Source organism: Schistocerca americana, chromosome 3, assembly GCF_021461395.2.
Source record: "Schistocerca americana isolate TAMUIC-IGC-003095 chromosome 3, iqSchAmer2.1, whole genome shotgun sequence".
Classification (NCBI taxonomy): domain Eukaryota; kingdom Metazoa; phylum Arthropoda; class Insecta; order Orthoptera; family Acrididae; genus Schistocerca; species Schistocerca americana.
The window spans coordinates 298711868-298739484 of record NC_060121.1 but is presented as its reverse complement, the minus strand read 5'-3'; the positions used below and the strand labels follow the sequence as shown (position 1 = coordinate 298739484).

General features: G+C 45.4%; 1 protein-coding gene across 1 annotated transcript in view; it reads right to left on the bottom strand.

The window, feature by feature from the left end:
- Positions 1-27617, bottom strand: part of LOC124606041 (rap guanine nucleotide exchange factor 4) — a 181068-nt gene that overhangs the window by 133258 nt on the left and 20193 nt on the right. Inside the window, exons 3-4 of the mRNA XM_047138004.1 lie at positions 17506-17689; positions 2097-2242 (exon numbers count right to left, since the gene is read on the bottom strand). Coding sequence (XP_046993960.1) covers positions 2097-2242; positions 17506-17689 — 330 coding nt within the window. The remainder of the gene's footprint in view (positions 1-2096; positions 2243-17505; positions 17690-27617) is intronic.

The following is a 27617-nucleotide window of genomic DNA, read 5'->3' as shown; positions in this document are numbered from 1 at the left end:
TCAGTTCAAGGGAGTAGGGATGGAGGGGAGGGGGAGTTATGGGTGGTGGCAGGAGTGGTATTCGGCCACTTTATACCACTAAATTAGAATTATTAATATCGTCAGCTGCTAACGGGCGTTGATGTATATCAACGGGGACAGGTGAAAATGTGTGCCCCGACCGGGACTCGAACCCGGGATCTCCTGCTTACATGGCAGACGGTCTATCCATCTGAGCCACCAAGGGCACAGAGGACAGCGCGACTGCAGGGACTATATCGCGCACGCCTCCCGCGAGACCCATATTCTCACCTTGTATGTCCACACACTACATTCGTAGTGTCCCACCCCAACACACTCATTACTCGTGGAAGACATTCTTACCAAGTCCCGTAAGAGTTCGGAGAATATGTGTGCATCCGCACAGAAGAAGAAGGTCATGGCCGGCGTTGCCAGAACTATGTACTTATATGGATATGGTGTCTGTTCTTTCGGACGTGTAAGCAGGTTTAAATGAATGCATGTTGCACTAGTAATGCAGAGATGAAGAGGCTTGAACAGGATCGTGTATTTCGGAGAGCTACATCAAACCACTCAGAAGCAACGGAATCAAAAGGCACCTGCCTAGTAATAAGCAGCATGTAGCATGCTATTTCGTTATGTTCTGGGGATGAGGCAATACACCGAAATTTTTCACGAGCCATCCTGATCGTTGAGTGCTAATGTTGCCATCGACTCACGGGAACTGTCCAAGCTGGGTCCTAGATCCTCACATTTCGCTGGATGGCTGTCCACTCGAGGTGTCTGAGGAAAGTAATGAGACTGACAATAATGCGAGTAAAGTAATGAGAGTGACAACGCTGCGAACGACCTGGCAATGTTTTGTTGTTGTACATATGTAGACCGTTGTGATCATCCCTTGCACATGTTCAGTCCGAGTTTCAGCTCCGTACAGCCATCACGTGACTTTGGAGAGCGCCATCACTGAAATTGTGCTTTTGATGTGTCTTACGAACACGGAAAAGCGGAATTTAGTGCAACGTTATGCCATCAAGTTTTGCGTTAAACTTGGCCAGTCCGCAAGTGTGATCTTTGAAAAGTTGAAAGGAGCCTACGAGGAACACACAAGTTTTTCGTTGGCAAAAATCACTTTTGATGGCCGTGAAGATGAACCTCGCTCAGGGAGACCTTCAACTTCAAAAACCGACGTAACGTAGAACGTGTGCGTGATCCTGTGAGATCAGACCGACATTCATTTAACAATAAGGGTGATGGGTGACACGTTTAACACTTTCGCCATACACCAAATTCTGATCGAAGTTTTGCATATGCCAAAGGTTTACGGCAAAATGGTGCTGAAGCAGGACGACAATCGAAGAAACATGTGCGTTGACCGTCTTAAGAGGATTGCCAATGACCACGAACGGTTCAGCTGCGTGGTCACAAGTGAGAGAATCCTGGATTTTTGAGTAAGATCATGAGACAAAGCAGTAAAGTAAGGAGTGGCACACTGAAACATCTCCTCGGCCGAAAAATGCTCGAATGAGCAGATTAGAAATCAAAACAGTGCTGATTTGCTTTTTTGACAGTAGCGGTATCGTGTAATCGAGCATAAAAAATTTGCTCCTCCAGTCACGATACACGATACACAAAGGGTTTACATTGTTTCACCATGTTATTTACTGACGAATTCCATAACGACCACTTTAAATAGCTGCTGTCTGCTAGTTTGCCCGCCAGGTACTCTCCGTATGTTTTCGCTGGGTTAACCGACAACCAGTATTGCTTACAGACCATGCTGACATTACAAGACTGCGTTGTAACACTGGTGCCACATATGAAAATAATAACTATGTAGTTTACTATTGCGCCAGTCACAGATTTTTCCATAAAAAATGAACTCAGGATGTTAATTATGTTTCTTGTGCTATCATTTTTTGGTATTAATTAAATTAATAAAGTCCTTATTATGTGTCTAGTGCAAAAGAAAGTCATGAATGACTCAGTAGGATATGTATTCTAGACTATTTTCTGAAATGCACGATTAATCATCGGTTAATAAGGTGTGTAAAATTTTGGGAATCTGCTTGCGTGCCGGCTGCGTGCTGAATACTTACGCACAGTCCCGGCCCTGGGGTGTGCCTCGAACACGATGACGGAGGCCAGCTCCCGCTTCACCGAGTTGGACAAGTGCGACAGCGCCTTTATGTGCAGCAGCTCCTCGTAGATTATCTCCAGGTCCTCAGGTGTGCGCTCGTGACTCCTGGACCACAACATTAAGACAGTGTCACTGAAATAGTCTCCCTCATTACAGTGATACAAACAACAAACATTTTCTTAAATTAATACAAATGTACGCTGTATCGACATCAACAACATGATAGCTGCCCGTCCCCCTTCTCCCCCCCCCCCCCCCCCGATCTCTTCTCGCCACCCTTCTGTCTCCTTAAGTAAAGCACAGCAGAGACTGATCCCATTTGTCAGTCAATCATTTCGTGTACGTGATCGGAACAAATGTTAAATGGGCAGCTGAGATAAATTGCGAGCGGTGGGGAAGCTAGTGGGGAAACGGGATGCGGTCATTTGCAAGTTGTGGCTCATGTCGGCACCGCTAACACCTGTCGCTTAGGTCTGAGGCCGTCCTTCGTTCGTACAGAGGGCTGGCGGAAGTGGCGAAGACTGCTGGCCTTGCTCATAATTTGCATCATCGTACGCAGACTGATCGAGGTCCTTTGGTCTGGAACCGACTGGAGGGTCTAAACCAGGGGCTCCGTCGATTCTCTAACAGCGCAGGATGCGAATTTCTGGACATGTTTTATGGGGTGGATAATTGTAAGACTCCCCTTAAGAGATGAGGGGTGCTCTATACAAAGGAAGCAGCTACTCTGGTAGCAAAGCAGTTGTGGAGTGCATATGGTCTTTTTAAGGCTAGGTTATAATTTGAGGTCCTGAGCGTTCGCCAGTTGACACTCGGAGAGCGAAATCAGGTCGTGTACAAAGCAAAGATTTTAACCGTAAACTGCGATTTATTCGTGACAAAGTCTCTGAATTTAACTTCCCCCAGAAAATCTGTCGCGCTCAAATTGCACTCGGAAACTAGAGCCGGGTGAAATCGTCTATCTAGGTCGAAACGGAGTCTGATTGCGATATTATGCAGGCGCGAGTACTCGAGTAGATGACATCAATCATCGGGATTTTTTACCGGCTATTCTATTCCGCCGTAGCAGTAGAATCACTCAAAGAAATCCTACTCTCAGTTGCGCGGAAGTACCCATACCATGCAATATGAATAAGAGGCGATTTTAATCTACCAATATAGACTGAGATGTCTATGGATTCATTGCAGGTGGTATGGGCGGTCTCAAAGTAGTTCTGAACAAATTTTCCAAAAACAGTTTTCAGCTGATAGTTCAACACCCCACATGCAATGGAAATACTCGTATTTTAGATGTTTCAGCTACAAACAGGCCTGGCTTTATGGACAGTCTCATTAAAGAGACCGGAATTAGTGATCATGATATCACAGTTACGATGGTCACTGAAGTTCATAATCCATCAACAGGGCTAGGAGAGTTTTGCTGAAGAGAGCAGATAAGTAGCTGTTAGCATCCCACTTAGACAATAAATGGACGTCATCGAGTTCCAGTATGATGGACGTAGAGTAATTATGGACTTATGGACGAAGTTTAACTATAAAGCGCATCCTGGAAATCTACGTGCCACGTAAATATATTAAAGACAGAAAAGAACCACCGTAGGTTAACAAAAAAAATTCGGAGGAAACAGTGTTTGTTGCATTCTCTGTTAAAAACACGGCAGGCAGAATTTAGTAGTACTGTGTACATGTCAAAAGGTCGATGCGCTAACCTCCTCCGTCACAAGTTAGCGAAAGATCTTTCTGAGAAGTCGAGAAAAGTCTTGTCCTAAGTGAAATCACTTAGCGAGTCGAAGACATCTGTTCAGTCACTGGTCGACCAGTCTGGCGTGGCAATCGGAACAACAAAACAGAAGCTGAAGTTTTGAATTTCATGTTCAAAAGCTTGTTGAAGCAGGACGATCGTACAGACATACCATCGACTGACCGTCGAAGAGATTCCCGCATGGTGGACAAAGAAAAAGACATCCCTGGTACCGAGAAGTAGCTGTAAGAGTTGAAAACGAATAAGACGCCAGTCCGAAATGAATATCAATTCTCTTTTGCAGAGAGTACTCTCCGGCATTGGCACATTACTTTACTTGCTTTTATCGCGGATCTCTCGCGCTGCAGCAAGTCTCGAGCGACTGAAAAAAAAGGGGGTAGATGACTCCTGTCTGTAAGAAGGGTAAAAGACCGGACCCGTACAATTATTGACCAATATTATTAACATCGGTTTGCTGCAGAATCTTGAGCTAATTATTTGTTTGCATTAATAAACTTCCTCGAAACAGAAAAGCCTCTGCTCACAAATCAGCAGAGTTTGGAAACCATCATTCGTGTGATACTCAGCTTGCCCTTTTCTGGTACGATATCCTGCGAACTATGAATGAAGGGTAATAGGCAGATTCCATACACCTAGATTTCCGGAGAGCGGTGACTCTGTGCCCTATTGCAGACTGTAGGGATTAGTTTCCAAGGTATGAGAGTGGCTCAAGGACTTCTTAAGTGATAGAACCCAATACATTGCTCCCGATTGCGAGTATTCATCAGAGACAAAGGTATCGCCAGGAAAAACCCAGGGAAATGGAATTGTACCTCCATTGTTCTCTAGGCAGGGTGATTTTGTTAAGTGGCGACAAACTGCAGGAAACGATCCCTGAGATGATATCATGAAGTCGGAAATGTTTTCCAAGTGAGGTGTGCCGATTTTAAGATGGAGATGAAAGTTCTTTGACAGTGACCCCAGTATCAGCACCAGGCAGGTGCTCTGCCACCATGGGTACCCCAGACGACCGCGTGGAACATTCTCCACGAAACTACCACTATGTGTATCACTTATAGCACGTGAAGACCTTATTACCTATCGACTTCCCTCCGCGGTTCATTTTGTCGCTGGTTCATCGCACAGACCATCACGGTGCTGGAATCCTTTGCTCCGTCTTATTCAAAACTGAGGCCACCTTACGAGGGACAGTATAGTCAACTTTCACAACGCCCAGCCGTGGGCTAGGGAGAACTCCCATGTTATAGCTGCAGCGAAGTACCAGTACCGTTTCAGCATCAATGTGTGTGTGTGTGTGTGTGTGTGTGTGTGTGTGTGTGTGTGTGTGTGTGTCTTTGAGGTGTTTATTGGCGGCTACCTTGCGGGACCAGTCAACCCTCCACAGCGCCTCAGAGGCGAGGCAATACTGCACCCTTTGATAGTACGAAGGGTAATGTGGCTACTACAGCATGGTGCTCCAGCTCACTGCCCTCTTGAGCGAGAAGCTGAAATACTGGTACAGACAGGACATTCCCACTTGCCTAGTGCGTTCTCCTGGGTGCTTTAAATCATTGAAACATACACCTGTCGAAGATCTTTCATCTCCACCTTCGAGTGGGCGTACCTCCCTTGAAACGCATTTGCGGTATTATGTTCTTCTGACCTGTTTGCTCCTTCTCTCAGCAGTCGCTTCCTACAGTTTGTCCCCTGGTGGCAAACTCACCCTATACACACAAAAAATATGAATGGTAGGGTAGGCAGTAACTGTGAATGCTGACTGATGACTGATGACGCTGTAGGGTACGGGAAAGTTTCGTCGTTCAGTAGAACCATGGTGGTGTTGCTTGACACAGTCGCGTCAATTAGATATCTAGTTGTACCATTGCAAAACTGTGTGAAATGGAACGAGCACATAAGGTTGGTTGTAGACAAGGCGAATGATCAGCGTAGTTTTGTTGGGAGAATTCTAGGAAAGTTTAGCACATCTGTTATGGTGACCGCGTGTGATACACATCCGTGACCTATGCTCGAGTATTCTTGCAGTGTCTGCGATCACGACCAGAACGTGTTAAAGGGAGCCATAGAACCGATTCGGTAGTACAGGCTACTTCCTACTGTGTCCAGTATGGTGGTTTGCGGTGTACGTAAGTAGATGTACATTTACGAATATTCTTTCCTCTCGCTCCCTTCCGATCAGCGGCTGTCTGTGGTCTTTGTTATTGGCTTTCCGAAAAATGTTTCCTTACTACTGGACTTCTTGTGTTTCGTCTCCCATTTTATATTTTTTTTATGTATAGTATCAGTGCTAAAAGGGAAAATTCCAGTAAAACATGCAGTGCATTCCCACTGAAAGCAAGAAATGAACGAGTAAACAGTACAATTTACAATATTTTAATTAAATAAGAGGAAATGTTTATAGTGATGAAAAACGCGTTTCAATAGTTGCATGCATAGAACCAGTATTATTAAACTATTTATACGATAGTTACTGATAAAGTGCACCACCGAAAGAAGAATTTAACTGATGTCACTCCCAAAGTATATGTGCGTTGAACAGGTTAAAGGATTCAATATACGAGTACTTATGACGCTCAACCTCAAGTAATTTATAATCACAGTGTTGATATAATTGCTTTAATGAAGATGTTTTTGGAATGGAACGTACTATTCTCCTCCAGAGTAAGACACAGTTCCCACCCGGCTCACTGCCGCATTCCTGCAACACGCTTTTGCTCAGCAGGAAACAGTACAGAGGTCGACATGAACGTGGTGAGGTGTCGTAGTAGTCGAAAAAAGGCATAATACAGGTCGACACCGATCTAATTATCTCTTTTGCATGTGGCTGTGGAAGTTTTGGATATACTGCTCAGGAAGGACTGACGTGCGAAACAGAGGCCAGAGAGAAATTGTGAAGGTGCGTTTACACCTGTAGGACTTCCCATGCGCGCTAGGTGCATGCAGCCGTTGAACGAAGAGGCAAGGAAGCGCATGCGCAGGTGCAAAGTCACACATGCTTCTCAGTTGCGCGCACGGGAACGCAGGTGTGTCCCCCCCCCATACCTCACAACCTCACAGCGACTAGCCACAAGGCGCACAGGTACAAATGCACCTTAAGGGGCGACCAGAAATTTTCCGTTTGAGTGGTTTGCTGAAGCGTATATTCTAACGCAGCGCGACTCCAATGCCTGTGTACAAGCAACGACAAGGAGGCACTGTGTGATATTCATGTCTTTCGTACGTGTGTGCGGTAGGTGCTGAAACGTGATCAGTGACGATGTTGTTATCAAATGCATCAAAACAGGACCAACGTTCCGTTACTCTTTTCTTGGAGGCCGAAGGACAAACACCCCTAGACATCTACAGAGAATGAAGAATGTATAAGGGTTAGCATGACCGTCAAAACCACCGTTGTGTAAATATGCGCCAAGTTCTATGCTGGAAATCTCTGGAGGGGAGAAGTTCTTTTCGCGAAACGCTGCTCAGAAAGTTTAGAGAATCCTCATTTGAGTCAGACGGAAGAAAGATTCTACTGATATCAACGTATGCGATTATCACTTCTTCGGTCCCTTAAAAGAGGCCTTGAAGAGGCTGTGCAGCAGGCAGTTAGGACTTCTTAACGCAGTAGGATATGCTGTTTTACCAAAGGTGTGTCTTCACCTGGTGCGTCAGTGAAATGACTGCCTCAATACTCACGGCGATTTTGCTAGACTGACATACCTATTCTGGACTGTAAGGTTTTCGAACGGCAAATTTATGACCGCCCTTGTAACATCAACCTAGAACAGGAGACCAACAGTATCAGTGCTCAGAGATGTTGAATGCCTCCCAAAAGATGCTAATTCAGACGAGCAGATTTGGATAGCTAACAAATCGAAATATATTCAGATCGTGTGCTCAAGTGGTTTTAGGTCTAAAGCTACTTGTCGGGAGATGTTTTCACTGTAAACTTTTATGTAAGTTGCAGATGCTGAAAAGCATCGTCGGGTTCGGAATGATACATGTTTCTGAGTCGTCAGTCTGCTGACTGGTTTGATGCAGCCCGTCACGAATTCCCCTCCAGTGCCAACCTCTTCATCTTAGAGTAGCACTTGCAATCTACATACTCAATTATTTGCTGGATGTATTCCAATCTCTGTCTTCCCTCTACAGCTCCCTCTAGTACCGTGTAAGTCATTCCCTGATATCTTAACAGATGTCCTGATCACCCTGTCCCTTCTCCTTGTCAGTGATCTCCACATATTCCTTTCCTCTCCGATTCTACGCAGAACCACCTCATTCCTTTCCTTATCAGTCCACCTAATTTTTAACATTCGTCTGAAGCACCACATCTCAAAAAGCTTCGACTCTCTTCTGTTCAAGTTCTCCCACAATCCTTGTTTTACTACCAAACAATGCCGTGCTCCAACGTATATTCTCGGAAATTTCTTCCTCAAATTAAGGCCTATGTTTGATACTAGTATACGTTTCTTGGCGAAGAATGCCCTTTTTGCCATTGCTAATCTGCTTTTGATGTCCACCTTGCTCCGTCCGTCACTGGTTATTTTGCTGCCTAAGTAGCAGAATTCTTTAACTTCATCTACTTCGTGGCCATCAATCCTGATGTTAAGTTTCTCGCTGTTCTCATTTCTGCTACTTCTCATAGCTTTCGTCTTTCCTCGATTTACTCTCAATCCATATTCTGCACTCATTAGTGTGTTCATTCGATTCGGTAGATGATGTAATTCTTCTTCACTTTCAGTCTGGATAGCAATTTCATCACCGAATCGTATCATTGCCATCATTTCACCCCGAATTTTAATTCTACTCCTGAACCTTTCTTTCATTTTCATCATTGCTTCTTCGCTGTACAGATTGAACAGTAGGGGCGAAAGACTGCATTCCTGTCTTGCACCAATTTGATCACTTAAAGTACGGCAATTTACTGATATCGCGGCTTATGTCAATGACCACAAAGACTGATCTTCTAACAAGCACCTTAGTTCATTTTTCATTCTGTATATTTAGTTACATGTCCTCTATTTAATGAGTTGCATGACTATGTGAGTGAGCCATGCCAGGCAGGAGGGAAAGCCAGTCGTAGGGGTAAAGGCGACTTCCAAAGAAAAGGCGACTTCCAAAGAAAGGGCCGCTACAAGCAGGAACATTGGCGACCGCTTAGCACCAGGTAAGCTGCACTGGAAGCAAAATATTGTCTGCTACGTCAGCCAGACGTATGAATGCAAAATTCTTTAGCGCTGCAGCCCCTGTGGTGTGTGATCAGACACTTCTAAAACGTTCCGACTGAAGGACAATGACAACGCGTTCTGACTAATGCAAAATAGGTTATTTTGCGAATCGTAGTCTGTGCTCTAAGAACATTCCAGTGTTATGTTTTTCTCCAACCGGTCTTTCGAGAAAACTGAGGGAAGTTGGGATGGCCTAGACATTACCATCCCGTCGCTTTCACGTGGGAAGCTACGCGACAGTCATTGTTAATTTTTTTCTTCTACTTCTGGGAGAGGTTTAGTGGCATCTGGACGCCACTCCGCGTGGACTGCACCTTCTTTCTCATAATGTGGTGGGAAGCCAGCTCATTGGGAATTTGAAACTCCGATTCACAGAATTTTATGCACAGGAAAGCAACTGATCGTGAGACTAAAAAGATATCCGCTACGTGGCGTGTTGGAATGCAGTGATATATTACTGGCCAAGTCATTCCTGTTGGTGGAAGCTGATATCCAAGAGGAAGAGTAGAATTTTGAGGGCACACTGGACAGGGACGTGGAAGAAGACACTCTGGCTTGAAGCAATGAGTCCCGGGGAAAGGTGCGGAAAAAGACAGACTTGAATGGCAGCTGTGCCGAGAGCCGCAGCCTGATATCTCGAAAATCAGCACATCATACCATTACTGACGAGCTGCTATCGCTGGCAGGCTGCAGTAAATGGAAGTCGTGCCTCCTCGATTCGTCGATTATAGTACATGTAACTTGCCGCATGGGTTATCAGGAGAGGATCGTGGTTAATAGATAGGTGTTTCAAAGTCTTGCCGGCCAGAGTGGCCGAGCGGTTCTAGGCGCCGGCCGAAGTGGCCGTGCGGTTAAAGGCGCTGGAGTCTGGAACCGCAAGACCGCTACGGTCGCAGGTTCGAATCCTGCCTCGGGCATGGGTGTTTGTGATGTCCTTAGGTTAGTTAGGTTTAACTAGTTCTAAGTTCTAGGGGACTAATGACCTCAGCAGTTGAGTCCCATAGTGCTCAGAGCCATTTGAACCATTTTTGAGCGGTTCTAGGCGTTACAGCCTGGAGCCGCGCGACCGCTACGGTCGCAGGTTCGAATCCTGCCTCGGGCATGGATGTGTGTGATGTCCTTAGGTTAGTTAGGTTTAAGTAGTTTTAAGTTCTAGGGGACTGATGACCTCAGAAGTTAAGTCCCATAGTGCTCAGAGCCATATGAACCATTTTTTTGTTTCAAAGTCTTACTGACCAAAGTAGTCACCTGCATTGCGTGTAACCCGTTGCCAGTGATGTGGAAGTCGTAGGATACTCTTATCAGTGTTAGTTGTGTTGACAGTTGGAGCGGCGCGGTCTATCGCCCGACGCATTTGTAGCAGTTCTGAAGCGAGTGCCGTGAAGTGTTTCCTTCAGTTTAGAAATCGAGTTGAACTCACGAGGGCTTAAGTCAGGGGAATGCAGTAGGTGTTACAGCACTTAGCAGCCCCGTCAGACAAACAAATCAGTAAAGGCTTGCACTGTACGTGTTTGAGCATTGTCTTGCAAAATGATGGTCAGGTCCTGCAGAAAGTGTCATCACTTCTGTCTCTATGCTGTTCATTTTTGGAACACAACCAACGACCAGCTTAGAGACAGAAATAATGACACTTTCTGCAGGGCCTGACCATCATTTTGCAGGACAATGCTCAAGCACGTACAGCGCAAGCTGTTACTGATTTGTTTGACTGACGGGACTGCTAAGTGCTATACCACCTACTGCACTCCCCTGACTTAAGCCCTCGTGAGTTCAACTCGATTTTTAAACTGAAGGAAACACTTCACGCCATTCGCTTCAGAACTGCTACGAATTCGTCGGGCGATAGACCGTGCCGCTCGAACTGTCAACTCAACTGGCGCTGCTAAGCGTATCCTACGACTTCCACATCGCTGACAACTTGTTATACACAATGCCGGTGTCTACTTTGAAGGTCAGTAAAACTTTGAAACACGTATCTATTTTGTACGAGCTGTAAATAAATAGTTGCCACTATTAAAGTTCCAACCCTCCTAGTTATCAGCGCAGTTAAATCTAATCCCGTAGCCGAGGGCTCATCCATGATCAAGCATGTTGGGGCGTTTGTATGTGGACGCTACGCTTACGTTCAATTTTTTAAATTTTTTTCCATCCTCTTTGTTTCTTTTATATCCCTTCTATTCTTAATAATGTGTAGACCTTCCCTTTTTTGTGTGTCTGCTCCCGAAGCGAAAATGAAATTTGGGTTATTTTGGACGAAGTCTCTCAATTCAGTAAATAGTTGACCCCTTGCAATTAATAATCGTTCATGATTTTGTAAGAACCGACACCGGCAAGTAATTTATAGGGGGCTAGTCCTCCTCATTATTCAGTCCGTATCTGAGTCCATGGGGAGCAATCTGTATCTTGGTCGATGCAGTCGGGACAAATTATTAAAACAACTGAAATATTGGAAATGTTGGTTAGCTCGAATCGGTGTCTTGCAATGTTTGAGCCAAGAATGACGACTGCAGTCGTACATGCCGGTTACCATGGATGAAAACGTGTTGGAAGTGGTCGCTAGGAAAGAAGAAGGTGAACATGTAAATGAAGAACGTCCCGATCATTCAACATAAGTATTGAGAGTGGACAATCCACGTCGAACATTATGTAACATGTCACATGATTCCCACTGTGAAATGAGGTGGTAGACGAATGATGGCCGGCCTGTGTGGCCGAGCGGTTCTAGGCGCTTCAGTCTGGAACCTCGCGACCGCTACGGTCGCAGGTTCGAATCCTACCTCGGGCGTGAATGTGTGTGATGTCCTTAGGTTAGTTAGGTTTAAGTAGTTCTAAGTTGTAGGGGACTGATGACCTCAGCTGTTGAGTCCCATAGTGCTCAGAGCCATTTGAACCATTTGAACGAATGATGATAGGGACCTCTGTTCACTGGTTTTCTCTTAGTCCACTGGCTGTACCTCGTCGAGCGATGAATGGTGCGACACCTTTCAATGGCAATAATATGGAAGCAGCCCTTTTAATTTGCAGCACGACAGCATTCTCATTCACTGTACGGACGTTTAAACGAATAACTTGACGAAATGTAAGTGAATACGTTTGCAGATGTGTAATGTATAAGGAAAAAGGAACTGTAGTGGGAACATATACACGACTTTAAGAAAAGTGAAAAAAATAAAGGAAAAAAATGACGATATCTGCATCTAATTCCGTAATCCACAATTAACCTTAGGTGTTTGGCGGGAGGTACTTTGTGTACCACTGTCAAATTTTTTTCCCTTTTTCTTGTTCCAGTGGCAAATGGTGTTCGGAAGGCGTGATTCTTGCTAAGCCTTGCAAATTTTGGCTTCATGGTATTTTCTCGAGACATGTGTAAGAGGAATCAACATATTGACTGACACTTCTAGTAACGTAATGCACCGCCATTTTAACAGCAAACTGCAGTGCACTGCTCAACGCCTCTCTTGTAGCATCTGCCAATAGAGTTGGCTGAGCATCTCCGTGCAGCTTTCACGCTTACTAAACGAACCTGTGACGTCACGTACTGCTCGTCTTTAGATATTATCTAGTGCGGGGCCCACACTGACTGGCTTTATTCACGTGTCGGTCGAACAAGAAGTTTGTACGTTGCCAGCTCGTGGGTTGACTACACCTCCTGAGGATTCTTGCAATGAGTATCAGTCTGGCATCTGCCTTTCCTACGGTTAGTTTAGCCTAGTCTTTCCACTTTAAATCGATCCGTACGTATTTTCTCAGATATTTAATGGGTGTAAGTATTTTCAGTAACTGTTCGGTATTCTCGTAATCATACAATTACTTGACTTTCCGCTTATTTATGCCCAGTGAGCTTGTTTGTGCTGAGGCGTGAGCTGACAATTCCTGCACTATGGGTCCTTCCTCTTCAGGTCGTGTTCCCCCCACTTCGCTATAATTTTCTAACGTTGCAACTTCAATACATACAACTGCACCATTCACGAACTGCTTCGCAAAGCTTCCGACATTTTCCTGTAGGTAATTTACATGCTCTGTGAACGGTAATGGTCTTGCAACACTGGCTTGGGGTACCCCAGAAGTTAATTACCGTCCGGAGATTTCTTTCTGTTAAGAATGAGACGTTGTGTTCTGTTCGTTTGCTAACTATTATTCAGTCTGATCAGATAGTTGGCGTTCTATTTTGGCGCTCATCTTTTCATTCGCAGACGGAGAGAAAGGCTTCAAGTATGCAGTCAAATAAGATAGCCGAAAATGGGAGCTGTAAAATTGAAAAAAGAAATGTGTGTTTAAAAGTTCTTCTCAGGAACAGTCTAATGCAGGGACAAGGAGTATCGCGTTTATGGTTGAAAATGCACGTGGAACATGCAGTGTAGGAAGTGATTGTACCTCTATGAGAAGATTACAAATGAAAGAGAATCTATTATCAGTTCTCAGGTTTGCTGGTAACTTAGCTCTCTTTGTGGGAAGCAAGGAATACTTAGAACTCTTAAGCAACAGCAGACACTGCTAACCACCTCGGTACACAGGACGCGAGTCATCTGTGATAGGGAAAACTTTTCAGCCGAAATACACTTGAAGGAAGTGTTCCGCAGAAATGGGTACGGTAAAGCATAGATCAATAAGGCGTCCGAAAAGAGAAGAGAGAAAGGAAACCAAGAAAGCGAGGAAGAAGACAGGAAACTCGCTTTCCCTCCTTGCTTAGGACCACTCTCAGCCAAAATTGCGTGGCTGCTTGAAAGATCCAACATAAAAAACTGTCTTCCGACTACCGCTTAAGACGAGATAGTGCCTCGGCTTTGCGAAAGGCCCGCTGAAACTGAAGTTACTTGGGATACTGGTATATACAGCATTTCTTGTAAATGTGGCCACCAATACATCGAGCAAAGGCAGCACTGTGAGGCCCCATTAGGTACGTAAGACTGGCACACGGAGAAACCACCGATAGAAGAGCGGAGCGTGAAGGAAGATCACACTTTTGAATTTCAGAACAACAAAGTGCTAGGACGAGCAAGCACCTATTGGGACAGCACTATAAATGAATCCATAGAAATGAGGATTCACGAGATACTAGTTCCAGCTGATCTGCGTTTACAAGTCTCTAACACAGTAAGCAGTTGCAAACGAATGTAGTTTGCAGTAGTTAGGCCAAGATGAATAAACTTTCAGAGCGTAGGCTAGCGTATAGAGCTGCGTCAAACCCACAGAACACCAAAATACACTCCTGGAAATTGAAATAAGAACACCGTGAATTCATTGTCCCAGGAAGGGGAAACTTTATTGACACATTCCTGGGGTCAGATACATCACATGATCACACTGACAGAACCACAGGCACATAGACACAGGCAACAGAGCATGCACAATGTCGGCACTAGTACAGTGTATATCCACCTTTCGCAGCAATGCAGGCTGCTATTCTCCCATGGAGACGATCGTAGAGATGCTGGATGTAGTCCTGTGGAACGGCTTACCATGCCATTTCCACCTGGCGCCTCAGTTGGACCAGCGTTCGTGCTGGACATGCAGACCGCTTGAGACGACGCTTCATCCAGTCCCAAACATGCTCAATGGGGGACAGATCCGGAGATCTTGCTGGCCAGGGTAGTTGACTTACACCTTCTAGAGCACGTTGGGTGGCACGGGATACATTCGGACGTGCATTGTCTTGTTGGAACAGCAAGTTCCCTTGCCGGTCTAGGAATGGTAGAACGATGGGTTCGATGACGGTTTGGATGTACCGTGCACTATTCAGTGTCCCTCGACGATCACCAGTGGTGTACGGCCAGTGTAGGAGATCGCTCCCCACACCATGATGCCGGGTGTTGGCCCTGTGTGCCTCGGTCGTATGCAGTCCTGATTGTGGCGCTCACCTGCACGGCGCCAAACACGCATACGACCATCATTGGCACCAAGGCAGAAGCGACTCTCATCGCTGAAGACGACACGTCTCCATTCGTCCCTCCATTCGCGCCTGTCGCGACACCACTGGAGGCGGGCTGCACGATGTTGGGGAGTGAGCGGAAGACGGCCTAACGGTGTGCGGGACCGTAGCCCAGCTTCATGGAGACGGTTGCGAATGGTCCTCGCCGATACCCCAGGAGCAACAGTGTCCCTAATTTGCTGGGAAGTGGCGGTGCGGTCCCCTACGGCACTGCGTAGGATCCTACGGTTTTGGCGTGCATCCGTGCGTCGCTGCGGTCCGGTCCCAGGTCGACGGGCACGTGCACCTTCCGCCGACCACTGGCGACAACATCGATGTACTGTGGAGACCTCACGCCCCACGTGTTGAGCAATTCGGCGGTACGTCCACCCGGCCTCCCGCATGCCCACTATACGCCCTCGCTCGAAGTCCGCCAACTGCACATACGGTTCACGTCCACGCTGTCGCGGCATGCTACCAGTGTTAAAGACTGCGATGGAGCTCCGTATGCCACGGCAAACTGGCTGACACTGACGGCGGCGGTGCACAAATGCTGCGCAGCTAGCGCCATTCGACGGCCAACACCGCGGTTCCTGGTGTGTCCGCTGTGCCGTGCGTGTGATCATTGCTTGTACAACCCTCTCGCAGTGTCCGGAGCAAGTATGGTGGGTCTGACACACCGGTGTCAATGTGTTCTTTTTTCCATTTCCAGGAGTGTATATAAGTTGCAAGGCCCATGTTAAGACACGGAAAGAGAACAGTAGTTCTGCAGCGCAACAAGAGGTCTGACAGGGAAAGTATGAGAAAATACGTCGCGAAAATACGTAATTTCAATTAGAAACACGCGATTGAAATGAATATACCGCTATATGTAAGATGCACCAATGCATCAGTAGTGTGTGGAGCAAGATGGAATTTGGGTCTGACTCGAGTTGTACTAGGTTAGTCCGGGCGAATGTGGTGACCTCTGTGTCCGAGTGACATAATGTTCACCGCAGCTGCCTAGTAAGTAGGAGACCCGGGATTGAAACCCGGTCTGACGTAAATTTTCAACTTGCTCCATTGATATAAATCAAAGCCCACTGGCATCTAATGTCTTAAATTTCTTTGTGACTTAAAGAAAATGTTTATCTGTTCTTCATAGGTGGGCCTCATAGTCTAGTAGTGATGAGTGTGCCTGGGAACAAAGTTTTTGTGACCTTGCAAGGTAATGTATTCGTGAAATCCCAATGAAAAGCCATGATTAGCTTCTCGTAGCTGGGTTAACAGTCATCTAGAATTTTATATATAACATTATGGTCGCCTTTCTACTGTAAAATCATTTATTTGTAGAACCTAGAGTTACTATTTCGACTTTGTGGCCATTACCAAGTGGAAATACTTCCACTTTAGTACATGTCAAAACCTCAGTCATTTGACATAATACAGAAGCTTATTTTATCACATTGTGTTCTGATACTACTACTTGCATGCGTTGCAGTCTTTTAATTGCATTTTAGCTGTATCGCTCAAATTCTGCTTCATTTCTGCTCGCATTTTTAAATTTGGAGAGAAAAATTATATTTTTGTTTCATACAGAATATAAGCTGGCTTCATCGCATGAGATTCTGTGGACTCATGTACATTTGTTCTTGCCTACGAACACATGTATCAACTGCTCAATTTAACTGCGTTGTATTATACTTAAATTTTTGTTCGCTTACGTTTTTCGTGCTTTCTCGCATTTAATGGAGAACTTCCTGCCAGCATATTTTGACAGAATCGATTACTAATGCTACAAAACATACTCAACCGTAGGAAGCAACACCATTTAGAGCAGAATTATATGCTGTTCTTTCCTTGACAAGATGTAATAAAGTTGAGTACCAGTTCTGTCAAAAGCTGCTAACACGGAGTTCTCCATTAAATATGAAAAAGTATGAAACCAGATACGAACAAAAATAAAAGTAGAATACAAGCAGTATTATTAGAACGCATTTAAATCGAGCAAATCACACAAGGATTCGTAAGCAAAAACAAATGTCCACAGAACACTGTCACGAAACTAGCTTCTGTTTCATATAAAACCGACACAAATATGAAATCACTCTCCATACCAAACTACGGACGTGAGCAAAAATCAGTCAGAACAAGAGTGACATTTTTCACAACGCAATTCAATGAGTGCAATACACACACGAAGTCGTAATCGGGAACACAATACTATAAAACCAGCTTCCGTTTATTGCGATACGAAAATAAATATGGACGACTTTAAGGTACCCAATGAGTCGATGGACTGATGAACTTGCAGCGCTCCAAGTGGCCTGTCAGCGAACCAAGGTAGTGTTACCGGAAGTCACTGTATCGGTTTCACTTTCCCCACGCGCCCCCTCCGCTCACCGTATCAAAAGAGCTCAACAACACTGTTTCCCTTGACGACGCTACATAATTATTGTAATTTGGCATAGCAGAGAGAGAGAGAGAGAGAGAGAGAGAGAGAGAGAGTACTCACGGCTTGCGCAGGATCATGCGCATGGTGGCGTCGGGCCCGCGCTGGATGAGCGAGTTGAGGCTGGAGCTGAGCTGGTCCTCGGCCTGTGCGACGTCGTCCTCTGTGGGCATCGCCATGGCGCCCTCCATGTCCTGCCAGAACTGGTACAGCAGGTTCTTGTCTTTGAACGGCTGTTCGCAGCTCACTGTCGACCACACAAACGATCATCAGGCAACACATCTTTGCTTTCCTCAAAGTCTCTATGAAGGGGTGCTATCGTTTCATGATCTTGCATACGTATCCACAGTTCTTACGAGATACACAGGAAACTTTATTTATTACTGTTTTATAAAAGCTACTGATTTATCCCCATCAGGTAACGTCTGCAATGTGTGTCTTCAGGGTTTGCAAATTGGCTTTTACGATAGTAAATCCCCTTCTCCCAACCCCCACGAACCATGGACCTTGCCGAGGTGGGTTGGTTTGCGAACCTCTATGATACAGATAGCTAGATCACAGGTCCTACCTAATCGGGGGAGTATCTATGGGCAGGCCAGACACGTACGCCATTCTTGAAGAGCTAAGTAGATTACAGAAGGGAATATATATAGTGTGTATTATTTCGAACATATCGAAAAGAACAGATACTTTGAATCAAGACACAAAGAAATTAAAGATATTAGCTGCCAACGGGCTCTGATTTATATCAATGGGGCAAGTTGAAAATTTGTGCCAGAGTAGGATTCGAACCTGCGTAATCGGCTTACTGGGCAGACGCACTGACCACTACGCCATCCGGGCACAGTGGTTACCGCAGCCGCAGCTCTATCCTAGAATGGACATGTGCGAAAGAACAGACACCACATATATAATTAAGATGATGACAGCCAATGACACCTTCAGCACAGATGCACACCATGCTCGAACTCTTGTGGGAATTGGTGAGATGCCGCGAATAATAAGGTCATTGAACTAGGGCATTACTTCACTAGTGTGTAGTGTAAGTTGAGAATCTGGGTCTAACGGGGGGCATGCTAGGACAGTACGTGTGGTTATAGTGACCACTGTGTTTGGATGGTTCAGTGGTCACCGATCTGCCCAGTAAGCAGAAGGCCTGGATTCGAATCTCGATCCGGCACAAATTTTAAACTTACCTCATTGAATAAATCAGTGCCCACTGGCACCTAATGTCATTAATTCCTTTGTGTCTTGACAAGACTGTTCCTTTAGGACGACTAATGGCAAAGAGACTGGAAAGGAATCTGAATAGCCAATTAGTATTCATTATCTCGAAAAAGCGTATGACACAGACACGCTGAAGAAACTGAAGTTCTGAGGATGAGTCAGCTTCAAAACTATATCCCGCCTATACAAGATTGCAAAGAAAAGTGGAGAATGAAATTTCGTCACAGCCTTTCAAAATTACCAGAGAATTAAAACAGGAATGCTACTTGTCTCCTACATTATTTAAAATATGGTAGCGTCGTTCCGAACGTAATTCCTCCTTTTTTGTAGTGATTTCGGATGTCTGCGCCAGGTGTCGTTGGTGAAGTGCTAATGCTTTACCTTCCTCTTTCATTTGCAGGTGGTTCTGTTGTTCTGCAGTAGTTGGCACCAGCAGAGGGGTGCTCCAAAATAGAGTCTGATATGGACGCGCATAAAAAACAGCGATGAACGTTTGAATTCCATACTGCTGAAGAAATTGCGCCGATTGAAATCCATCGACGCTTGCTAAAGATGTATAGTGACGATGCAATAGACGTGAGCAAGGTTAGGCGACGAGTACAGCATTTTCAAGGTGGTGAAAAGGGTGTGCATGACAAGCCACGGACTAGTCGATCCTTCCCAGCTGTCATCCCTCGCAATGAAGAACGTCTTGATCTACTCATCCGTGCTGATCGGCGGATAACGACCAGAGAATTGTGTGCAACGCTGAATGTTGACTGTGTTGCCGTGGGAACAATGTTGAAACATGTTGGTTATCACAAAGTCTATGCGACATGGGTCCCACGGGAAAGACTCATCGAATGGAAATGTGTCGGGACCTGCTGGACCAATGTGAAACTGGTGACAATTTTCTGAATGGCATCGTCACCGGAGATGAGACGTGGTGTCACTACTACGAGCTGGAATCCAAAAAAAAGTCCATGGAATTCTCTGTCAAAGAAGAAATTCAAGTCACAGCTATCTGCAGGCAAAGTGATGTGCACAATCTTCTGGGATAGCCAGTGTAGTTCTTTTGGATGTCCTGGAGCAAGGAGAAACTGTCAATTCAGCACGCTACAAGACGACACTGACTAAGCTGAAAGCCCGAATTTCCAGGGTAAGGCCAGGGAAGAAGACCAAGTTTCACCTGCAACATGGTAACGCCAGGCCTCACACCAGTGTCGCGACCACCCAACTCATTGCAGAATTCGGCTAGACTGTCTTACCGCATCCACCGTAAAGTCCCAATTTAGCGCCTTCAGACTTCCATCTCTTTGGGTTTCCGAAAGATGGACAACGTGGCGATCATTTTCAAGACTCGGACGCCGTCGTTAGAGCTGTAAGAAAGTGTTTAGCCTCCGCTGGTTCCGATTTTTATAAGAGTGGCATGCAAGCTGTGGTTCATAGTTGGCAAAAGTGCGTAACGAATGGGGGTGACTACGCGGAAATATTACAGTCTGTAGCTGAAATATTGCTCTATTTAGCTATGCTGTTGTGATTTATGTATCTCCTGTAGTTTCCATGAATGAAAATAAGAGCCATTACTGTCGGAACGACCCTCGTACATTCAGATAGTCTCAGACTTGTGAAGTAGATAATATGGAGGAATGGGCATTCGGATAACAAAGGATCAATGTTTGTAGATCTTGTTCTCCACAGACGATCTGATAGTGGTGGCCAATGAAGATCATATCTCACTATGCTAAGAAAATTATTGGAAGAATAAGGTAAGTGGGGACTGAAAGTAAATTTTCGAAAGACTTAATACCTGTGCGATGGGGAAAATGCAGGAAGGCCAGCACATAAAGGCAAGTAAAAAATTTAAATATTTGGGTAACATAATACCGGAAGATGGAACAAGTAACTGAGAAACACAGAAACGAGTAGCCCATCGGAAAGCAGCAATCCAGAAGGTAAACAATCTGTTACAGTATTCTAAAGATAACTTGGAAAGTAAAGAAGATGCTCTTTAGAAGAATTGTAGAGACTATAACGACTTACGGATGCGAGTGCTACGAGCTTACTTGAAAAAATAAAAACAAATTGAGAGTTGCAGAAATGTACTTGGCTCTGAGCACTATGGGTCTCAACTGCTGTGGTCATCAGTCCCCTAGAACCTAGAACTACTTAAACCTAACTAACCTAAGGACATCACACACATCCATGCCCGAGGCAGGATTCGAACCTGCGACCGTAGCAGCAGCGCGGCTCCGGACTGGAGCGTCTAGAACCGCACGGCCACCGCGGCCGGCCAGAAATGTACTCTCTCAGAAGATCGTGTAAGATATCTCGGCGAGACCATGCAATAAATACACCGGGATGTGACACTTACTAAAGAAAGCATCACACTTAGAATAGAAGAATGGCTGCTCGCCTGATCTGAGCACACAACGCGAATGAGAAATGACAGACAGCCAAAACAGATCTTGATGTAGCATCTTCAAGGAACAAGGAGAAGAGGAAGATTGAATGTTGTCTGGTTAGATGGGTTAAAGGAGGGCATGAAAGAAATAGAAGAAGACGAAGGAAGAATAGAAACCGATAGCGACAGATTTGTAGGATGCGGTGACAGCTGTAGGAACCCCACAGGAGAAGAAAGGAAAGGGCAACAATTTTTTCAGCAGTTGCAGGGCCAGCTGTCTGGATGACTGGCTAATCTGGCCCCAGGACATGAGCCAGCAAGGCCTTGATATGTTGGTACCGTGAACGGCAGAAAGCAAGGGGAAAGTACGGCCGTTATGTTTCCCGAGGGAGTGCAGCTCCGCTATATGGCTTAATGATGATGGAATAATCCTGAGTAGAATATTCCAGAGGTAAAATAGTCCCCCATTTGGATCTCTGGGTGGTGAAAATTCAAGAGGATGGTGTCATTAGGAGAAACGATACTGCCGTTTTACGGATGGGAATGTGGAATGATAAAAACATTTCTGTAAAAGAGAAGTTCGTTAACATAGAATATTAATTTAAGCGCTAAGAAGACTCTTCTGAAGGGATTTGTATTTGGTGTAGTCTTGCATAGTAATGAAACATGGACAAAAAATGGTTCAGATAAGAAGAGAGAAAAAGCTTTTCAAATTTTGCTCTACAGAATAATGTTGATGCTCAACAAAGTGGCTGATTAGCTCTCATTTCCCATTTATGGCCGCTTGCTCCATCAGCCACTGTGCTGAGTGTCCACTAGGTTTGCGCAGATAATAACTGGAGCAGGTTTTGGTAATATGCTGGCGTAAGTTGTCGCCAAAGGTGTAGAGTGCAGATCGATAGTAGATGCTGGATGAAGCACGCCTATCACGAGGGAGGCCAGAGACACACCGTCGAGTAACAAACCGCCAACGCCCTCTCGACAGCATGGATTTAAACTGTCGTCGCTGACCGGAGGGCCTCACTGACTCACTCATCGAGTTTGACATCTGCCAGTACAATTGCAGAGCGGGCTCAGTTCACGTCACAGACTACGACAGTACATAACGACCAGATTAGTGACCGTAGCTGGACTAGCAGTGAGACTAAAGCTTGTAATAGCAAGATTACCGATACTGTCTGCCAGAGGACTATTACTGAAGAGCTTTTACCACAAAACATGGACTCTATTCAAGTTAAGTACCCGCTTCATGTAAATAAAGAATCATATTAATTCACGAATGCATTTGTGTTGTAGGAAGAGGATACTGGCCACCCATAACAACATCCTCTCCCTTGCTTCCTTGAGGTAGAAGACTCTACAGGTAACGGTAATGGGATTTTCTGATAGGCGAGGAGAAAGCAACATTTAGGAAGTTAACAGAAAGTGTTAGCGGTCTATTTACTTTTAGTCCAGTAACCAGTTATGAAGTTGTTTTAGGTACATTCAGTTACCAACAGGAGTTAAATCATTAGTACAAGTCCATTTACTGATTAAGAAGGTCCCGCGGGACAAACAAGGCTCGCAACTTTTATTAAAACACTTTGCAAGCGTAAGCAATATCTGGGAAGGCTGACGAAATGTTTCGTTTTCATATCGTTTGCTAATTACGCGGCCTTACGAAAACGCGTGCATCACACGTCATTTAGTCTACGAGGACAATGGTTGACGTTGTCATGGCTTCGTGAAAAGAGACCAAAGAACATGACACGTGAGAATGATATATTTTTGTGCTGCAGACAGTAACAGTAAGTTGCTATGTTAGAAATTCATTTCAGAATACACAGTACAAGTTGACGGTGCTGCCTGTCGATATCCATTGATGCCTCTTATTAGAACGTTGCTGAAATATTTTTTTCTAACGCCACCCCCCGTGTGAAGTTCAATTGGAAACCGCTGCCGCAGATGACGAGGTCTTCATGTACTTATATTTTCACTGTGTCTCTGATACCCGAATCCCACAAGCCTTCTGATGCGGCAAGCGCCTTTGTCTGTTCAAAAACAAACGTGGCCTTCGTTGACGCTGGGCTCTGCCACTGCAGAATTGTGGGTGTGTCTAAGATGAACGATCCTCACTTGTTCGGTACAAAGCTGCGAGATGCATCGCTGCATCTGGCCGATGTATTGCATGACATACTCGCAGCTGATGCTGTAGACGTCAGGTGCTCGTAGCCCTAGTTGGCTTCTGATTAACCCAAGCATATTCTTGATTTTAACCGTTGAGCGAAAAATAGTTTTTATGTTGTGCCTCTCCATTATGCTGGCAATCATGGTTGCGGGCGGCCCTGCGTAAGGAAATCCACTCGCTTAGTTTCATCCTCTCTATCAAAGAGGCATTAGAAATACGAGTAGATGACGGTCTTGTCAACCAGGACATCGGTTTCTAACTGAGGTCCGCAACCGATGTGGCGTTAGCTAAATTATGTCAGGAACGGCCTGCTGTGAAAACGGCGGAAGCAGCGGTCCGAAAGATAAGACAGCAGCAGCGCCAGGAACGCTATGCCCGGACCCTCACCCTCCTTCCACAACGACCTGTTTTAAAAACACAATTTTAAGGTCCACTCTAGATGGAAAGGAAGTTCCGCCGGGTTTAGCGAAACGTGCTATTTACGCCACGTGCAAGGTTCTATGGTGAGTGAGGCACCCTTCTGGGCGGTCACTTATCGCTTCTTTCAGTTCTGGCAGTGATTCGCACTGTGTATGTGAGAAATCACAGTTTCGCTGCGATTACGAGCCCTTGTTGAAGGTTATGATCGTCCTGAAGCTGGAGTGGTAAGACAGTTCAAATTTCCAATATAGTCTTCCCTAATACGGTACTGTGGTGTGGTGCGCAAACCTTTTGGCAACGGGCAGCTCTGAACTTTTAGTCAGTCACTTACTCACCTATCTACCCACAATCACCTAACAAGGAAGAACCAGACCATGTGATCCACCATTTTGAGGAGATCCGGCATTTTAGCGGAGTGCAAGAGAATAAAAGCTATCGAGGAATCTAAATGTTGTTTGCGGAAAATGATAAAAAACAGTGAATCATTGTAAATACTTGAGAGCTTCGACGATATATGTTTAATCTTTATTGAAGACTGTTCTTTTTTCCTCACTAAATTTGTTACCCTTCCTTACAGAATGGAACGATGAAAAGGCAAACATACGTGATATGCAGTTATAGATGTTCATTTAATGACACATAAATTGCAATAACTTAAGTATTAACGTAAATATGGAAAATAGGTGAATCATCGAGAAATAGGAAAGAAATACACAGCTGGCCACCGTAAATGCAGCACCCTGAAGAAAGCATCCGAATCAAGTGAAATTTACACCATGGGTTTGCAGCGATGAGATATGCAACTGATTAGAATTTCAGCGCAGACGCACATCACGCGCGCCTGTGGCGCCACCTCATAGCGCCATTGAAGGCTTGGCGATTTCGACGAGTGTACGTTCGGCACGTGTGTTTACCTTGTGGTTGTTTCACAAGACGATCAGTTATGCCTCGTAGACAACAGCGAACATCGTTTGATCAAGTATCCGAGTTCGACAGAGGAAGGATAGTGGCTTACCGAGATTGTGGATTATCATACAGAGAAATCGCTAGTCGTGTTGGACGAAACCAAACAACTGTAATGCGGATATGTGACCGTTGGATGCAGGAGGGTACGACGGACCGACGTGGTCGATCGCATTCACCTCGGTGCACCACTGCACGTGCTGATAGGCAAATTGTGCGCATGGCAGTGACGGATCGCTCAGTGACATCCCGAACCATAGCACAGCACATTGCGTCTGTAACGCATCATCCAGTGTCTGCGCGTACCATTCGACGCCGTTTACAGCAGAGTGGTCTGTCCGCACGACGTCCATTGCTTCGTCTACCATTGACGCAGAACCACAGACGTCTCCGTCGCCAATGGTGTGATGACAGACGGATGTGGACGGCAGAATGGAATGACGTTGTCTTTACTGACGAGGCACGCTTCTGTCTGCAGCACCACGATGGTCGGATTCGAGTGTGGAGACACCGTGGAGAGAGGATGCTGGACAGCTGCATTATGCACCGCCACACTGGTCTTGCACCGGGTATTATGGTATGGGGTGGTATTGGATATTACTGTCGCACGCCTCTAGTACGCTTTGCCGGTACTTTAAATAGCCGGCGCTACATATCCGAGGTGCTGGAGCCAGTTGTCCTTCCTTACCTTCAGGGCTCGGCCACAGCCATATTTCAACAGGATAATGCGCGACCACATGTGGCACGCATTGTCCAAAGGTTCTTCGTCAATAACCAGATTGAAGTGCTTCCCTGGCCGGCTCGCTCTCCGGATCTTTCGCCGATAGAAAACATGTGGTCCATGGTTGCTCAACGAGTGACCCAGATTACATCCCCAGCTGCCACACCAGATGATCTTTGGCAACGTGTGGAAGCTGCTTGGGCTGCTGTACCCCAGGAACACATCCAACGTCTCTTTGACTCAATGCCGAGACGTGTGGCAGCGGTGATCTCCAACAATGGCGGCTACTCTGGCTACTGATTCTGGCAGGAACCACATGTCACAGACGCCTGTAAACGTAATCATTTGATACTTGGTCTACATGTTATCTACAAAATAAATTTTGTTGTGCTACCTCTTGTCTTTCTTGGTGTTGCATTTACGGTGGCCAGCAGTGTATATTGGCAATAACTGTGTAATCCCATTGGTTGCTTTCTAGATTTCACTTTCCCTAAAAAATGACATTCAGCGAGGAAAAAAAAGGAATAAACACGAAAAAATAATCTGCAGCAGAAATCAAACATATGTGCATTTCGTAGGCCTGTAAACCGATAATTTTCTTCGTTGTTGCAGTAAAAGTTGCTTTATTTTAAATAACACTGCAACTAGGAACAGTCTATCTCCTCAAATAGCCTGTACCTCGAACGGATGAAAATCATTGATTCTTAGGTTTCTTTCCAACTATTAGGATGCGGGCCTGATATAAGCGTAAGCAAAAATTTCCTTATTTTAGAGCATTCTGACGAATTCACAAGGTCCAAAACGTATCTTTCGTCATGATCTTTCGTTTGATTTTTTCTTCCAAATTGGAACGTAGTGATTCAGATCCTTTCTCAGAAGTACACAAGTTACTTTTGAGTTAACAGCCCGCTGCCACTCCCGGCTAGCACGCCGAAGCTCGTCAAAATCTGTGGGTCGCAGGATTTCATTTCTTCTTATAAGCTAAGCTTAACTTTTTGGGATTCCTCTTTCCGTGGAAGGTGCAGATGGAATCGGGGATCTAAACTTTTACGACAGCCACTTTGATGATAATGTCTGTTCCCCGTACTTGAACCTTACCTTCCATGATGTACCTCTTGAAACTTGCCTGCCACTATCAACCTTCAGAACTTATTTTTATTTCTAACATCCGTGGTCTAGGGGGTAGCGTCTTTGATTAGTAATCAAAACATCGGTCCCGGGTTCAAAACCCGCCACTGCTTAAATTTTGACTAATAATCAGCATTGGCGACTAAAGACTTCCGGCATAAGAAGTCACCCTCGTTCTGCCAGCGACCTTGTCAAAGAGGGCGGAGGAGTGGACAGAGGTTCAGGGCACACACTTGTCCTTGGGGTGGGAAACTGCCCGTAAAGGCGGAAGAATCAGCAATGATCAATGGCATTAGGATGCAGTAGGCAATGGACACCATTGTATTAAGGACACATATATCCACAGGACATGTGGCCAGTAATTTAAAAAGTGTCACGATGATATCTCCATTGGAGAAAGTTTCCTGAATAGCACCCATTCGGATCTCCGGGAGGGGACTGCCGAGGTGGAGGTGACCATGAGAGGAGGACTGAATAACCAACGAAAGGATAATGCTCTACGAATCGGGGCGTGAAATGTCAGTAGCCTGAATGTGATAGGGAAGCTATAAAACCTGAAAAGGGAGATGCAAAGGCTCAATCTAGATGTACAGGGTGTAACAAAAAGGTACGGCCAAACTTTCAGGAAACATTCCTCACACACAAATAAAGAAAAGATGTAAAGTGGACATGTGTCCGGAAACTCTTAATTTCCATGTTAGAGCTCATTTTAGTTTCGTCAGTATGTATTGTACTTCCTCGATTCACCCCCATGATTTCATACGGGATACTCTACCTGTGCTGCTAGAACATGTGCCTTTCCAAGTACGACACAACATGTGGTTCATGCACGATGGAGCTCCTGCACATTTCAGTCCAAGTGTTCGTACGCTTCTCAACAACAGATTCGGTGACCGATGGATTGGTAGAGGTGGACCAATTCCATGGCCTCCACGCCTTCCTGACCTCAACCCTCTTGACTTTCATTTAGGGGGGCATTTGAAAGCTCTTGTCTACGCAACCCCGGTACCAAATGTAGAGACTCTTCGTGCTAGTATTGTGGACGGCTGTGATACAATACGCCATTCTCCAGGGCTGCATCAGCGCATCAGGGATTCCATGCGACGGAGGGTGGATGCATGTATCCTCGCTAACGGAGGACATTTTGAACATTTCCTGTAACAAAG